The sequence below is a fragment of the Tinamus guttatus genome, unplaced genomic scaffold (genome assembly GCF_059628265.1).
Source record: "Tinamus guttatus ecotype Peru unplaced genomic scaffold, ASM5962826v1 Tinamus_guttatus_pri_ptg000348l, whole genome shotgun sequence".
Classification (NCBI taxonomy): domain Eukaryota; kingdom Metazoa; phylum Chordata; class Aves; order Tinamiformes; family Tinamidae; genus Tinamus; species Tinamus guttatus.
Window position 1 is genome coordinate 116208 of NW_028288882.1, and position 16560 is coordinate 132767.

At 42.7% G+C, this 16560-nt stretch overlaps 1 protein-coding gene across 1 annotated transcript; it reads left to right on the forward strand.

Annotated features, from left to right (window-relative positions):
- Positions 1 to 2099: 2099 nt before the first annotated feature.
- LOC148593709 (structure-specific endonuclease subunit SLX4-like) lies at positions 2100 to 15418 on the forward strand. The gene is made up of 11 exons (XM_088529808.1): positions 2100 to 2469; positions 3246 to 3503; positions 4334 to 4508; positions 5134 to 5343; positions 6205 to 6419; positions 7530 to 7843; positions 8854 to 8983; positions 12051 to 12193; positions 12973 to 13148; positions 13996 to 14560; positions 14696 to 15418. The coding sequence occupies exons 1-11, from the start codon at positions 2100 to 2102 to the stop codon at positions 15416 to 15418; spliced, it is 3279 nt and encodes a 1092-aa protein (XP_088385934.1).
- Positions 15419 to 16560: the final 1142 nt, after the last annotated feature.

The following is a 16560-nucleotide window of genomic DNA, read 5'->3' on the forward strand; positions in this document are numbered from 1 at the left end:
ATAGGTAAGTGCTGCTGTTTATTTTATTTGACCAGCTTGTGTGATTTGTAGAGTCCTAAAATCTTACAAAATTAATCGAATTCTATATTGAAATAAATAATTTTGCAAAACCGTTACTTGACAAGCTCTACAAGATGGTGCCAAAGGGGCTTTAAGGTACATCAATAACAGCATGATCAGATGTATTTAGAGGATCCTGGTCTGTGCCTATGCCTCACTATACGTCTGTAGATGGAGGAGTAAGATAGATTAATCCTTAGGTTTGCATTGCTTATGCATCTCACGTGATCTGTCTGGGGCATTCAGTATTAATTGCAAACAAAAGTTTAACATCAGGAAGTCACCGTAAATAATATGACATGTGTATGCATATGACTGTGAGAGTTAATTAAAGCCATGGAGGATGTGAGATTCTCTGTGTGCCTCCTCCTACTTAGGAAAAAAAAAAAAAAAAGGTCAATTTGTAGTGATAACTACTCCAAGATTCTGTCTGAAAAAAATAAATTTATGAACTAGTTACAGAAAATGTCAATTTCTCTCTCAGGAAATGATCTAAGACTCACAGCGAAGTCCTCTGCAGGTTTGGGAGGTGGAATTTAAAATAGATAAATCCATTAACATCTGTAATTGCTTATAGGAAAGGCTGACCTGTGAAAATGTGTAACCAGCATTCCTTAGCCTTGCATGGCTGCAGCCAAGCCATTTGAGAAAACAATCCTGCTTGTGTTCTTCCTGCATTTTGAGTCTTTTGGTGCCCAGAGCTTTATTGGAGAAACTGAACCACAGCTGCTGCCATTCCAAATGAAACACTCTGTTTAAGTTTTGAAAGAAATGGATTTGGGAGTCAATATAAAAGCTCCATTAAAATAGCCAGAACCGTAGTGAACATATGGCTAGGAAGAAGAGGACAATCAAAATGTCTAAGAATAGAAATCTAGTTCTAGTGTTGCTCAGGGATTGATGGCATTTCCATATGGATGTTATTGTACCTATTGCTGTTCCAAGAAATCACTAGCTAGCACTGTTATTCTTACTGTAGAGAAAGTTTAAGAAACTTAGTTAAATCAGTTTTTTTTTAAGTTAGTTTAAGAAGCTAATTTAAACCAGCTAAGAAAGAGACAATACTTTTATCTGGTGTATTTGACAACAGTTTATGAAACATGGTCAGTGTCTACTGAGTAGCCAAAGGAGGAGGTAAGAACTCAGAGGTGAAAGAAGGGTGGGCACATTTGTTAGATGTGCTCTCTCATCTGTCCGAGAAACTCTTCTGCAAGGCCAAGCACTGCTAAGCCTTACTCTGCTAGCTGCTTTTCAGCATGGGGACAGGCTCTCTTCTTTAAATATGCTGTGTCACAAAATGAAATTTTGCACTCCGAGTGACAGTCTTTCCTCCCCACCTTGTGGGAGTGAATACATTCATTTTTGCTGTGTTATATAAATGTAGATATGGATGCATATACAAGTGGGACATCTCAAATTCTGAGCTCCAGGCAGGATTCTGACCTCAAAGGAGAAGTCAGCATGCTTTTGAATGTGGCCTGTGTCTGTCTGTGCGGAAAGTACAGTATTAGTGTTTTGGGTCTATATGTGCTATTATACTTATGTGCTGCAATATTTTATATGAGAATCTCTTCTCCTTCAAAGAAGAGTCTTCAAAGAATGTCCTCTTTCAAATTGGTACCAGAGGCCTGTTTCACACTGCATCTGCGTATACCATCTTACATATCCACCTTTTAGAGGTTTTTCCATTAAAGGGCTTCAGTAAATCTTTCTGAAGCCCTCTAGCGTACCATGAAGATCCTACACATGCTTTGGGCAGATTGAAATGCTTCACTTCCATTCCAAAATCCTCTGAACAAGAAAGTCATCACTGTGCTGAGTGAAAATAAGCAGGGTCCTTGGAGAATGTGCTGCACTAAATGCTATAATATATTCTGCGCAGATGAATTAATCCCAGAGGAAAGTCCACCGTTGGAACAGTGGAGAAGTGCTGGCGTCTGAAGAATGAAGGCGGCGAGCCAGAGAAGACGCAGCCCTGACTGTTCCTGAGATCTTTCCCTGTAGCGCTGCTAGGCAGCATTACTGCAGCCTGCAGCACCATGGATGAAGAGGACAATGAATTTAAAGTAGTGTGGGCAAAAATTGTCGGTAGGGCAAAGAAGAAAGCTGAGGATACTGAGGAGAAAGCTGAGGATACTGAGGCAACAAAGAAGGTTCAGAAATGGATAAAGACCACTACAACAGGCAGATCTGTTCCTGGGAGCCAAATCGATCAGTGCTTTCCAGTAGTGAAGGGGAAAGATTTGCCACAAAATTTGGGTTCTAAGGTGCTGACAGGGATGCATGAAGAAGACGATGATGCTGTGCCCTGCAGTAGTGGTGGGACGTCACAAGAAGACAGGAGAAGCGCTTTCCCTGACAGCCAGCTGCGCACAGTGACCAGTTACTCTACCAAGAGGAATCTGACAGGTGCGTGCACCGAAATCTTTCAGACAGAAAATAGGCTAGTACTGAAAAGACTCAGTTCAGTAGAGCTCTTTAGAAGTCTGGAGGAGGTATGCAGTTCTTCAGTAAGGTGAAACCTAAGTGCTGAGTGATATATGAGGGAGTCATTACCTTTTTTTTTGCGACTTCAGAATGTAAATCATCCCTCAAATCATCAAGAAGCAAGTTTAGATTATATCAAAGTGTTTTTTCACAGTGTGTTATTGTATTGAATGTTGAATTATGTTGCCATTGACTGTCACCAAGGCCAAGAAAATAAATTAAGAAAGGTTCTGGGTTAATTCATGAAGGATTGGTCTTTCAGTGATGACTAAATATGATGACCAGAAGGCAGTCACCAGTGCATGAAATCCTTAAACTGACAGCTAAGGTCAACCAGGAGAAGGATTATTTTGTACTTGTTCTGCCTGATACCCTTTCGTAATTATCTACTAGTGACTGCACTCAGAAACTGGGCTGGTGAGATCTTTGGTCTGATCTCACAGGTTGCCTCAAAGCAGAGCGGAGATACACTGAGCTGTTAGCCTGCTGCTCGTTACCACCCCTCCTTAGGAACACCTGTTGCTTGGTTCTGAGCCTGAAAGTCCGAAGCATGGATAGGGCTTGAAGATCAGAGTAGAAACATGTTCATTTTTTTTGACTATCTCAGGTTGCTGTTTTGGGAAGCTTCCCAAGAGCTCCCTGGGCAGCTCAGTTACCTGTTTAATTCTGACTGGGAAACTGTGCTTTGTCCCCTTCAGTGAATGCTCCGAGTGACTGTTCCCAGACTACACTATCCTTCCGTCCTTCACAACCAGAGACCTGCTCTTCAGACACCTTGAAGACACCACTGCTGCCTGGGTCGAAGGTGCGGGCAGCAAAGCTGGCGGTGGAGGGAATGCAGCACTTCAAGAGAGTGGCACCTGAGCAGCTAAAACATAGCCTGGGCGATAGCTTGCCAAAGGCTGCAGCTAGCAGGAATTCCTCTGATGAAAGCGAGGAAGAGAACCCGGAAAAAGGTACGTTTCTGCTGTTATTTAGCTCCTGTGTGTGCATGGAGAGTGCTGAGGGCTGCTTAGGGTGATTGCATGAGCAGCAGTCTGGATTCCTGGACTTTGTTCACAGCTGGACAGGTGGCTTGTGTGATGCTGAATAAATCGCTCCACATGTCTGAGAACTTGCTTTCTCTATTGATAAATGTGTATTGATCTCTATACTTTTCTCCTAGATCTTTTGTGCGGCTGAAATTTGATTTTATGTTAAGTTCTGGAGAGAGAATTTACTTTCTGGAAACAGGTTGAGATTCTAACAGCATCAGTAAATCTAGTCATTCTTCTCGGGGGCAATATTGTGTAGCTCATATAAATATGACCTTAGTTACTCCGTGTCTTCTGTAAATCTCTGAGCACTTACAAAATAGGATGTTCTATGCAGATGAATTGAATCCGTAGCAATTTGAATTCATAGCACTTTTTTTGGTGTTTTGGTGCTTTAAAAGTCAAGGCCCCTTTAAAAGTCAAGGCCCTGCTGGTTCTCTATGGACATGAGAATTTCCTGTGCTTAATATGTAATGTTTAAGACCCCATGTTCTCCCAGAAACTTCATCTAAAACATAACTCTCCTTTTGGTTCTGATACATAATGTGCGATGAACCAATTGCCACCTTCCACTCCTGGGGTAGTGCTCTCCTGTACTGTTTGTGCATTCCCTTGTGAGAAATGAGATGTGAAGATGCAACAGGAAGATTGCAGGGGTTTTTTAAGTTAATAAAATAATCATGACAAATGTAACAGTTTCATGCCTTTCACTACAAGATGTTTAACTCTATCATCTCTCCCTTCTGTGCCAGTTACCCACGATCTTCCATCCACAAAGGACGATGGTGCTTTGGCTTTTGCCCTTCAGCAGAAGATCAAGGAGGAAGTCCCGGAAAGCCTAGAGGAGAAGGGCTTGTTTTTTTGTCAGATCTGCCAGAAGGATCTTTCAGCCATGAACACAACACGACGGGGGCAGCACGTTAATAGGTGAAGCACTAGCATGAAAGGCCAGTGTGGCTTTCAGCAGCAGTGCCTTAGAGAAGATGTAATTGCAGACTAGGTAGCAAAGCTACCCATTAGTGTCCATTTCAAAATCTGCCCATTTCAACCCATTTATTCAATTAAATAATGATTTCCTAAGAACATTTGGTATGTCAGCTGTTTGCAAATCTGAGCTATTCGCTGAAGGAAAGATGTGATACTGTTTTGCAAGATGCACATAGACTATGCACTGTATACTTTTGTAAAACTATGCACTATATACCTTTGTAAATACTATATATATATGCACTATAGACCTTTGCTTTCCACAGGTAATGAGAGTGGAAGGCTAAGGGAAGGATCCTTGTGTTTTCTTTTGTCAGAATGGTGTGGGCTTAAATTGATGCCAGCACTCTATAACAGTTTCCTTAGTGGTAAATATCAAATACTGTTAAAATAGTACATACAGCTAGCTCTTTATGAATGAAATGTCTGTGCTTCTCTGTAAAGAAAGTATTGTAAACAGCTTGCTTAAGTAGTTGGAGTTGCTCAATTACAGCATTTCAGGAGGCAAGGTTCAGAAAGAGCATTTTATTTTATTTTGTTTTGTTTTATTTCCATCATCCTCCAGGTGTCTGGATGAGATGGAGGCAGCAGAGATCTCCTCCTCCAGCAAACCAGCAATCCCTGATTGTCTCGTCTGTGGCAAACATTTCCAAACTTCCGAGAGCCAAACTACTCACTTGAAACGCTGTGCTGTGAAGATGGATGTTCCTCCTAAAATGCTGCTTCAGGCACTGCAGGTGTCTCAGTTTGGAGTTGTCTCTCCTAAGTATCCCAGGTAAGATTTTGGTGAAAATCTTGCTTTCCTTCAAAAGTGATCAGGTGGTGGATGACTATGAGTCAGCAGACAGGAGCAAAATGGGAAGTAAATAATCTTACACTAATTTGTCAGAAATATTTATGCTCTGAGAAGTAATTACGTAATAAAGCTGAATAGCGTGGTTGAGCTTATTAAGCAGAACATGCTATATGAGCATACAGTCTCTTTGGAGTATCCGTGTTTCCAAGGCCTCAGCTTTTCGGCTCGTTGCTGTCCTGGATACATGGGCCTTATCCACAGAGTCAAGGAGGAAACATACAGGATGTTCTGAATTGTGCTGGGTGCAGAGATGTATCTGCTCTTTGGGATTTGAGCACCATGTTCAGAGTATAGCGAGTGGTGCCTGCCTGAAATGTATCCAAAGGACTTTTAAGTCTTATTGTGCTGAGGAAGGGCCATTGCTTGTTTACTGTGGAAGTGTAAGATTGGCAGAACGGTTTTGGTGACGGTGTTCTTGACTTCAACCTGATTTTTGCCCTTTGATACAAAGTTTAGGTTTGAGGTAGCAGATGGTTAAGGCCATTCCTGCCCTTGCAAAAAAAAAAAAAAAAAAAAAAAAAGGCAGTTTGTCAGTGCTGCAGTCTTATGTTTACCTTTCCAAAATAAGATTTTCTCCAAATTGCTGTGAATTCCACGCATGATAAGAAATCCTTTTCTTTCCTCCACAGAAAAAAGTACTGTTGATGCTTTCTTATTATTCTGGATATGGGAATCTCTCTGAGGAAGTGGGGCAGCTGGTCTGAAGTGCTCAGGGTTTCTTGTCTCTGATCCAGTTATGTTAGGTTAACTTGGGCTTTCTGCTGCATTCTTACGTTTCAGCAATCAACCAAACATATCAAAGCGCAAAGAGTTCTCCGGAGATGACTCAAAGGAAATGAAAAAGAGGATCAAAATGGAACCTCAGGATGAAGATCTGCAGGTTGCTATGGCAATGTCACGCTCTCTCTTGGAGCAAGAAAAGCGTGAACAAGCAGCAGTAGCTGCAAATATGAAACCCGTGGCTGCCTTGCCAATCAAATGGAAGCCTGGATCAGGTATGTGTCACCGTGAGTGTCTCAGGCTATACTATTGGAGGAGTGATGTAACAGCCTGCTCTTCACTACCAACTTTTCTGTTGGGCATAGGGGATGACAAGCACACTTCTGTTTCATTTAAGTTGTCCGAGATGGAGTAATGCAAAGTATCCACATACAGATAGCCAAGGGAGGCTGCAGGATGTTTCACTGAAATCCATTCTGAGTCTTATATTTATTTCACTGGTTGATTGTTTCAAAACTATAGAATGTTTTTAAGATGAGTTGTTTTTTTAATAAATCCCAAAGGGAAAACATGAAAAGACCATTGTTATTTTTTTTGCAGTGCATTTTTCTTATTCACTGTCCCATACCCTTGATTATGCAACTTTTTCATCCTTCTCTCCTTGCTCTGCTTTCTTTCTGAAGTATATGTGCATACAACTACACACGTTGAACCTGTGGTTTGCTATTTAAATGCACAAAAATGGTCAGAAAAGAAGCCAGTTGCCCTGGGGGAAGGTTGAGTTCTGCACATAGGAGACACTTTGCTCTTCGTGGCTCTCCTCAATCTCTTCCTGCTGATAACCACTGCCAATTATATTGGGAATTAGTAAGTCAAAGGCAGTAAAGAAACAGACCTGAGAAACAGACCTGACAAATGATAGCTGTGCAGGATTCATATGTGCTGTGGTTTGACATGAGTGACCATCACCAAGTGATCAAGACGCACCAAAAGCAGTCCTTCATGGCTTTGGAGTCTTTTTTCTTCTCTCTCTCTCTCTCTTTTTTGAGTGAAGCGCTGCTAACTCGCCAAAAGCACTGTACGCTCACTGTTCAAAGGGTCTGGAAGGTAGCCTGCACATAGGTATCAGTTGCTTTCATAGTGATCTGATTTGACAGCTCAGCCCAGCAGGACCATGTGTGCATGAATAAGTCTTCCCTGAAGGTTTGTTTCTCTGGCAGAAGTAACGGGAGGCTTGGGACTTATTGCAGAAGTCTTGTGTTCTGCTGTAGTTGCATTTTGATCATTGCCAACTGCAACACTTGAAAAAGCTGGCAGGTTCAGTTCCTCTGCTTATGTGTTCAGCTGTTCATTTATTTGGGTTTCTTTTGCTTTTCTTTTTAAAGAGAAAAGAACACGTAAAAGAGGCCCAACTACTCCTCCACCGTTACTGCTGCGGGATCCAGAGACAGCCCGCAAAAGGACTGAAGAGCGAGCCGCCATGGTGCTTACACAAGAGATGGAATTCCCTCCCACTCCTCGGCTTCCCACCAGTAGGATTTTGGAGGATGGATCTGAGAAAACAGACTGGCTCATGCCATCGCCCAGAAACAAGGACTGCCCTTTATGGAACAGCAGTGCTCTAACAGGGCCCTGCGACCCTGAATCATTCTACACTGCTGAACTGACCCCTCCAATCATACCTTGCATAACTGTGCAGGTGGGATGCTCTTTTCTCCTTCCTCTGGTATTTGTGTGCCACAGTTTACTTGCTCTGTAGCCCTTCTCTTTTCTGCCATTTAAGTGAGTCACCCCATGCTCTGCATGCTCTCTGCTCCTGCACAACTGTCCCCTGGTCTCACACAAGTAGGTTTGGTGATCTTGAACTTTCGCTTCTCCCTTTTGGACAGGAGGCTGAGGCTTGTGTTGCCGTGCTGTTCTTTGGGCTTTTGGAAGACAAAACAAATGGGAGCAGAGCACTGAGTGAGAGGGCTTGAGCCTCTTCATTTTGCCACTAGCTTAGCTATTTTTACAGTAGCCTGACTCTTGTGTTCCTTCTTGATACTTTTCTCTGACTGATTATAATCAGAGCCTTTCTCTTTCTTTACTCATGTTTTGTATCAAGGCAGCAAGGAACAGTGTGGAAAGTTCACACTGAAGATGGATGCTTGTGTGTTACACTGAGGAGGGGGTGGGCACTCCTAGGGTTGTAAACTGAAGCGTTTGCATTTCAGGCTTTCCCCATGTATCCCACTGCCTGAAGGTGCATGCAGGACTGTGATCCAGTTTTAAACCGGGCGGTCTCACTCTGTTATTATCCAGATGTCTTGCCTCTCGTTTTTCTGTAGTTTTATAAATGCTGCCTACAGAAACAGACAGGACCTTTTAGTCTGTCGCCTTATAGCACTATCTTCTTGGAGAGCAAGTATGTATCTGGGGATCGCTCAAAGTATTTTTTAATATTTATTAAGATATTTTGAAAGTATGAACTAGAGATCAATTCAGAGACTGTACTCTGAGCTCTGCAAATACATACAAAATTAATTTATCGATGTCTTTTTTTTTCTCTCCTTTGATCAGATTTGTAAGTCAGAGACTTCTCTGCCATCAGTGGGATCTGATCAACCAGAAGTATCTCAGCAACTTCAGCCTGATCTCAGTCCTCATTATCCTGCTTCTCCAGAGACTGGAGAAAAAGCTGCTGATGAAGCCGACTCCGGCTCTGAACAGGCTGGACAGATTTCGTCTCAGGGTGAGAAGGTTCATGTTCAGACTCTGCAGCAACTGATTGAGTTGGCCATGGAAGCACAAACTCAGTGGAGGCTTGAGCTTAACGACGCTCAGGAAGTAGAGCAGCCAAGTAAGTTCTGGCAGCCTCATGAGCCTCCTCTCTGGTGTCATCAGCTATGAGGAGCCACGTTTAGCCATACTGAACTTGGAGAGCAGTGGCAGCAGCCTCAAGATGATATTGTTGATCCAGGGGGTGATATTTGGGGGCATTGTTCTGTAGTAGGCTTTAGGTACAATCAAGTTGACATTTCTGAAATGATTCATAGATCCCAATATTTAAGAAGAGCTCCTCTTAGACAGCAGCTTCTAAATTTTATTTTAAAAATCCTTTAAAGGTGTCAGATGCATTTCTGCCAGCTGGGGGCCCAGACACGGCCAATCGTGAGGCAAAAATATATCCCCAAAATATATGCTCTTTTCTGCCTAGTGGCTTTTGCCGACAGCACTGTCTTACGAGGTTTCACCAGGAGAAGACCTGGTGAAAGAAGAGCGTTAAGAGATGATGTTGTGTTGGTACATGGATACACAGTCCCTGAAGTTGATCTGTACAGGCTGAAAAAAGTCCACCACCTAGAATTCCTTCAAGAGCAGCTCTAACTTCCCTGGTTACAGTGGTGTGCATTGCACAACGGCACATTCCAAGACCAATGGTAGCCTTAAAATTGTCCAACCATTTAGCAAATATATGCACTGTGTGTCTCCTGTTCACTCATCAGTAACTAAATCTAATGTCTCTCTGCTTTGTACTTGACTTGGGTAAAATTCCCTCAGTTCTCCTATTAAGCTGCAGCAAATGGCTGCTGGTCATATGCCAAGAAAACCAAATGCATCTGATAAAGCCAAGAGGGGGAGGCTGAACCATTCAGCTCAGAAATGTCAGCCTGGGACAGGAGTCTCTTGGGGAGTTGTCATGGCAAGGAAGAAATGGCAGTTAAGAGTTGCCACTTCATTCTGTCTTACAAGAAGGTTGTACATGACTTGAGATGTGCCTTTTCTTCTTTGAGGAAAAGAATTGACTTCCAGTGATTCTTCACTAAGTGGCTTTGCCCTTCTACCCATAGAGAAGAGATTTCCGAGAAGCAACGATATAAATGTAAGGACAAATGTTATTTTTCCCCTTTTTTGTATTGTTTATTTGCACTGTATTTTTGTATTGTTTATTTGCACTGTATTTTTGTATTGTTTATTTGTTAAAAAAAAGCCTCTCCTATTTGATTAATTTCCAGAAGTATGGAGTATTTCCCATTCATTTTCACAGAAACAGAGATGTTTAAGCATTACAGTCACTCACAGGAATCATCCTAGGCAAAGCTGAAGTCCAAATACGTGATGTTTCATTGATGCCCACAGGCAGGCTTGTGGGTGTTTCAGAGTGTTTGTCCTACTTAATTTAAAATAACAGGTAACATAAAGCAAATTTGTGCATAATTTACACAGAGAACCAGGTTAAATATTGAGGCTGTAGTGCATAGAGTATTTGGGGGTAGTTACTAGGGATGTATCTGCTCAGCACTTAGGTAGTACTCTGCTTTGATGCCCAGCCTAGATGACACAGGCCACACTTCCTGGAGACCAGGAGAGACAGAACTGTCTGGGGTTTCATCCAGGCTCATGTACGCACCCATTTTGCATGGTTCTGACCAGAACTTTGTCAATGCCTCTCCTCTTATCTTCCTTTCCAGTCTTTCTTTTGCACAGAGAATGGTGCAGCCAGAATATTTCTGTTCTTACTTAATTTCCCCATTTTCGAGTCATAATTTTAGTGTCAGCAGGAAGGCTGTTCTGGGCTTCCTGCCTGGAAAGCAGTGCCTGCCTTCTCGGGGTACCGTCTTGCAGGTGTCCTACCTGCCAAGAAAAAGAGAGCAAGAAACACCTAACTAGTTTCCAGACTGAGCTTCCTGTCTTGCCCTTGGAGAGCAGTCCATGACGTGCAGAGTCTCCTCTAGCCCACCTGTGAAGCCTGGAAGAAATGGCCCAGCGTGTGCTGCCGTTTCCATGCTAACTGGTATTGGCTCCTTGCAAACACACTGAAGCAAGTAGAGAGGCTGAGTTCCCACTGAACCAACCTAGAAACCTGCTAATAAAATAAAGAGCTCTGCTGTTTCTGGTGGAACTACATCTCATGGAGTTGGATAAAACTTGCCTTTCTTCCAGTCTGCGCTAGGTTCAGAAAGTACAAGGTCAACAATTAGTGTCTCAGGTAAAGCTGCTTTCTACTTACAGTCAGGCAGCCTCCCTCAACCATGGGCTGCAGGTATTTCACGCTTCTCTGAAGCACTGGCCACCTCCAGAAGCAACACTGCTACCTAGGGAGTCTGAGTCTTTAGAAGATTGCCTTGTATGGGTTTGTAGTAGGGGTAGTGCCAGACATTAAACTAGTCACAGATAGCTTGGGCAACCAGCCTTCCCCAAACTTTCAGTAAAGGAGTCTAAAATTATAAGAGTAAATACTTAAAAGTAAATAAATAAAGGAATTTTCAAAGGAGATTTCAGTAACAAGTGCACAAGTTCCTTTGGACTAGATACCTGCATTTCTTTTATTCTGTGTTGCCCCCTTGTTGCAGAGGGTTTCTTCCCAGGTGTCATTGCTAGACCAAAACAGTGAACAAGAGAAGAAAGGCTCATTACCTTGCCCCTGGGTCATCCTCATTCCTCTTGCTCTATGCAATTGTTATGAACTGAGTTCAGTTCCATCAAGGTGGGAATTACAGCTTTCAAAAACATGGTGGAAGACAGCAGAGCAAGAGGCCAACTGCAGGCAGTGGCTCTGCCACATCAGGAAATGATGTGGTAAAGATCCGAGGATGATGATGTGCTGTAATGCAAAAGGCTGTTCCACAAGTAGAGTGGAAGACAGCATGTGACTGCCTCTTCACAGCTGCTAAGCTTTGAAGAGAGGAGAAGGAGGGAAACAAAGCCAGAGATGTGTGTTGGACTAGGTTGCTTACGTCTCTTATGGAAGACCTTGCACTGATAAGGATTCTGTTAGTCCTGAGAAGGCAAAGGCAGCCATACCCACGCTGGGACCCAGAGTACAGCAGTGCTGACAAACTGGGCTGTTGCCTCCTTATCTGCCAGGAAAATGCCTTACAGCTGTAACAACTCCTGTCTTTGTGTCCCTTCTATGTTCTAGTCCTCTTTCAGGATGCTGGCAGAAGATTACAATACCATGGTTAACAACGCCTACTTGAGTGATATCCAGTTTCAAGTGGACTCGGGAGAAATCCTTTATGCCCATATGTTTGTGCTGTATGCACGCTGTCCACGGGCTGTTCAGCTGGTAAGTACTGCTGTTAGACTCTTCTCTTCCCCTCGAGTAAAGCCCCTTTGCAGTAACAGGAGTTTGACCGTCTATTCCAGACTGATCACAACAAATGAGTTAGTGATGCCGTACAGTAAGCACAGAGTATTTGGAGATCCAGTGGCAAGTCACTCTGGACCTGCTGATTATGGAGTAGACAGTATTTACAAGCTGTGCTTGTAACTAACCCAGACAGAGGTCTGTCACTCCCACAGGTGCTATGGAGGTAGCTGCATTGACCTGTGCCTTTGGCAAGGCCAGTGAAGTAATTTCTGTGTTCCCAGAAGCATTTTGGTTCATACAGTTTCCAGCCTGCTCCTGTGCAATTTCCTGCAAAGGCAATGAAAGGCAGTGGGCTGAAGACAGGAACTTGCCCTCTGACAGAGCTGCCACCAGACCATACCAACTTCTTGACAAAGTTTTGTCATTCTTTCTGGAATCAGTAGAATTCGTTTTGTCCTCATGCATGATTACAGCAGTTTCAACTCAAGGTGCTTAGGACCATTTATGAGGGGTCCTTGAAAGCTTCAGGGTACAAGTTAACAGCTGTATGGAGCTCCCTATTCCCCAGGGAGCTCTGTATCTCTGGTCATTTTAGCTTCCCTCTGAGGCATCAAATCCTAGCCATAGGAACAGACTTTGACACAAAAAAAAAAAAAAAAAAAAAAAAAAATTAGTGGCCTGATAGAGAGCAGATACTGCTGGTGTTGTTCCTTTATGAGGAAGTGGACCTTGTTTGCTTTCCTTTTACCGCACAGGTTTACGACGAAGGGATATATGTGAAGGTGAAGGACGATGACGACGAGCAGACGCGCCGGGTGCTGCTGAGTGATGTGACAAAAGAGGCAGTCCTCGCACTCCTGCGATATCTTTACACTGCTTATACTGACATCCCTGCTAGAATCGTGCCCCAGCTGAGGGCTTTGGCTACCAGGTTTGTATCATATGAGTGTGCTTTGGGTCACCTCATGCTTTCAGCCACATGGACTTTAACCTGATACCTTCTGTTGTGGTTTCAGTGGCTTTCACAAAACTCATTTCACTTGAGATGCAAGTACCTCTGCTTCCATCTTAAGTGAAATATGAACAGAAGAGCCTCATTTTTTCATGAATCTTTCTTCAGGTTACATCTGCTTGAGATTTTCTATTTTTGGTTTATGACTAGAACACTTTTGCCAAGTTTTGTCTCATGATCTTTAATGACAGCTGATGGTGGCAATGGTGATGAGTGTAATTCTCAAAGCATTGCCCTAGTGACACACTTAATCTGAATGAGACTTGCATTATGTGGATGCAGGGAATGCTAATTTGTTATGTCAGTCATGATCCTAGACATGTGTTAGATAATGAACTTGAAACAGCAGCAGATGAAACACATTCTATCGGATCAAAATCACTTAGTTCTGGAAATGTAGGTGTCCTCCTTTTAAAGTAATTCTGAAAAAGACCAGGAAAAAAAATCTGCTCTTTTATGTTGATAGTCAGTTAAACTCATACCTAATCAAGGAGAACTGATTATCCTCTGTAGTGGCAGCGATGCATTGTTTGGAATGGAGGAAATAAGTGTGAAACCTGAGAAGATTATGGTGACACGGAGTGAAAACCTGAAATTGTTATTGACTTTATTAATGTTGAAACTGCATGTCTAATTTGGCACAACAGTTTCACAAATTAAATTTAACTTTCTTTACAAGACTCACTAGATTGATGAGGCAACTATAACATTTTGGAATTTTGAATGAATTTTGAGGGAGATTAACATTTCTGTTACATTCTTGCAGGTTTGATTTAAGGGAACTTGTGCTCAAGTGTAAGGACTGCGCTGAAGAGAGCCAGGCATCTTCTGGAGTGGATCCAGAAGATGATCTCCTCTCTGCGAGAGACGATGAAGATAATGATAACAGAGCTGAGAACTTCAAAGAGCTCCTGAACTCAGTGTGGGTGGCTGAAGATGAGGAAGAAGAAGCTGTGCTAAACCCTGCATGCCAGAAGGAAGACGACAACAGGGTGGGTGAACAGGAGCCGGAGGAAATATATGAGTTTGCTGCAACTCAAAGAAAAATGGTTCAAGACAAACTGGAGATGAGTGAAGGCACAGATTACAACATCTGTAGGGATACTGAGGTAGCCCAAGGTGCGAACCAGCAGACTAAGAAAAAAGAGGCAAAAAGGTCCGTATCTGCCTTGATAAGCAATGACTTCAAACATCTGAGGGAAGACAATGATGTGGAAACATCCAAATGTGACTTGTCTGAAGAAGAGAAAATGCAGAATACAAGTGGATGCAAAAATGGGAATGCCACAAGCATCAATTTTGAGTCTTGTCAGTTTGAGCCTCAGAAGTGGGTTAGGAGATGGGAAAGTGGGAAAGATTTCAAGTTGTCTGAGGCTTCACATAATATGGGAGAAGGAGACCGCTTGGAAGAACAACAATTCACCAACTGTTCACTGCACAATGATACTGATAGGCGTGAAAATTATAAATGCTTATTTTCCAAAAATCAGATAGAATACTGTGAGCCTTCTCCAATGAAAGAAGTTATCAAAGAGTCAGGAAAGGCTGTTAGCGAAAAACATGCTGATGTTAATGATTTGCTTCCTTACTCCAAGTCACAAAAAGACCTCTCTCCACACAGGGATGGTTTTTGTGGCAGTCCTCCTCTCAAATCTTATATGTCTTTTTATCCTGCTGTTGGTTCTTCACCTATGTCTTCAGAATCGGATAGGAAATTTCCCAGAGAAGCAAAAACACCAGAGAGAAATCAAAAACCATTCCTGTCTCCCAAAATAGCTTTCCAGAAAGCCAATGAGCAGGACATTACATCAGGAAATCGGAACATAGAGAGCACAATTTCTCCAAAAGAGCTTTTCTGCACTGATTTAAACAAGCATAAATATGCTTCAGTTTTGTCAACACCAGTCATAAAAACTCCGGATGTTGCAGTCCAGAACAGAAAAGAGGCTGATATTATTTTTTCATCTTCTGATGATGAAATGGAGCTAGAACAAGAGAGGAAGTTACCAGAGTCTGGCTCTCCTGAAAGTTTCCTGAAGCCCAGATTCTGGGAAGTTTCGGATAGTGAAGAGGAGGAATTCCCACAGATGCTTTTTTTAACTGAGAAGGTGTCAGCTTCGGCAGATGCCTGTCCGACAGACCTTGCAAAGACTCCCGGTGAGAGCTTGTATCTGTACAGAGTTCACTGAAGTAGGTTAAATTGTTGTCATTTTAGGTGATCATCCTGTTTGTTGTTCACCTGCTATATTGAGAGGGTGTTTTGGCCTTCTCATCCAAAGCAGTCAGGGCCAGGCACAAGAAGGTACAGTCAGCTTCTGATGTGGGGGAGTGCAACTAAATACGTGGGATAGTTGGAGCGTAGCCATTTGTGATCCATTCATGCTGCTGCTTTGACAGTGATCGTATGCATTGTAGAAATGATGAGACATTACCTGGGAGGGGAAAAAAAATCAAACAGCCTTCACTTTGCATGCTAGGGAATGATTATTCCTTGCAGTAATGGGTCTTGTTTTTCATGCATTCATCACTGATGTATGTGCTAACAATTACACGAAGACATCGGGTAAGCTTTGCTTCCAGTGGTAGAAGATAGAGGTTGGCTGGAAGTAGGTGCCTCTCCTGCCCACGGGTAGGCTCTCTGCATATTTTCCTGCAAAGCTCTTCTGATTTGCCTTTGCTTTGACTTGCCCTGCCCTTGTGTTTGCTGATTGTAGGCTCTTCCAACAGATTTTTGTGTGTCCGGCACTGGTCCCAACTGGAGGACACAGTGAGCGGTTTCAGGACGCACACAAGACTAAGGGCCAAGCTGCTCTTTGCCACCAGATTGCACTTAGTGGTGTCAGGAGCTGGGCCTTGTCTGCTTGAATGTCTGATGACACAGAGAACACTAGCCTCTGGGGTCATACCCTTCTGGGGTCAGCTGCTTACTAGGACAGTTCCTTCCATCTAAGCTCTAAGAACAGTAATTTATCCCTTAATATTTATTAGATATATTACTAATTATACTATCGTAAGTAATTAGTTTAACAAGCAGGATTTAGAACATGACCTGAGACTGACTGTGCTTCACAGTATCAGGAAATCAGTATCACTAAATCAGTATCTAATTCAGGCCCCCAGAACCTTGACTTGTTCAGTTTCTTCTGCATCAAGTCTCTCCTATGCAATTTTCTTCCTTGGGAAAGAACCACTTCACAGAATTCAGTAAACATATATTTTTAATTACCTTGCAGCAGTTCTATCAAAGCCTCCAGTGGGCTTTTTTATTCAGACCTAACATATGGCTCAATTTGTTTTCTGATTTAAAGACACTAAAAAGCAAATATCCTAG

Coding starts and splice junctions, on each gene's coding strand:
- LOC148593709 (XM_088529808.1), top strand. CDS start 2,100: ATGGATGAAGAGGACAATGAATTTAAAGTAGTGTGGGCAAAAATTGTC. Junction 4,509..5,133: donor CGGGGGCAGCACGTTAATAG/GTGAAGCACTAG, acceptor ATCATCCTCCAG/GTGTCTGGATGAGATGGAGG. Junction 6,420..7,529: donor CAAATGGAAGCCTGGATCAG/GTATGTGTCACC, acceptor TTCTTTTTAAAG/AGAAAAGAACACGTAAAAGA.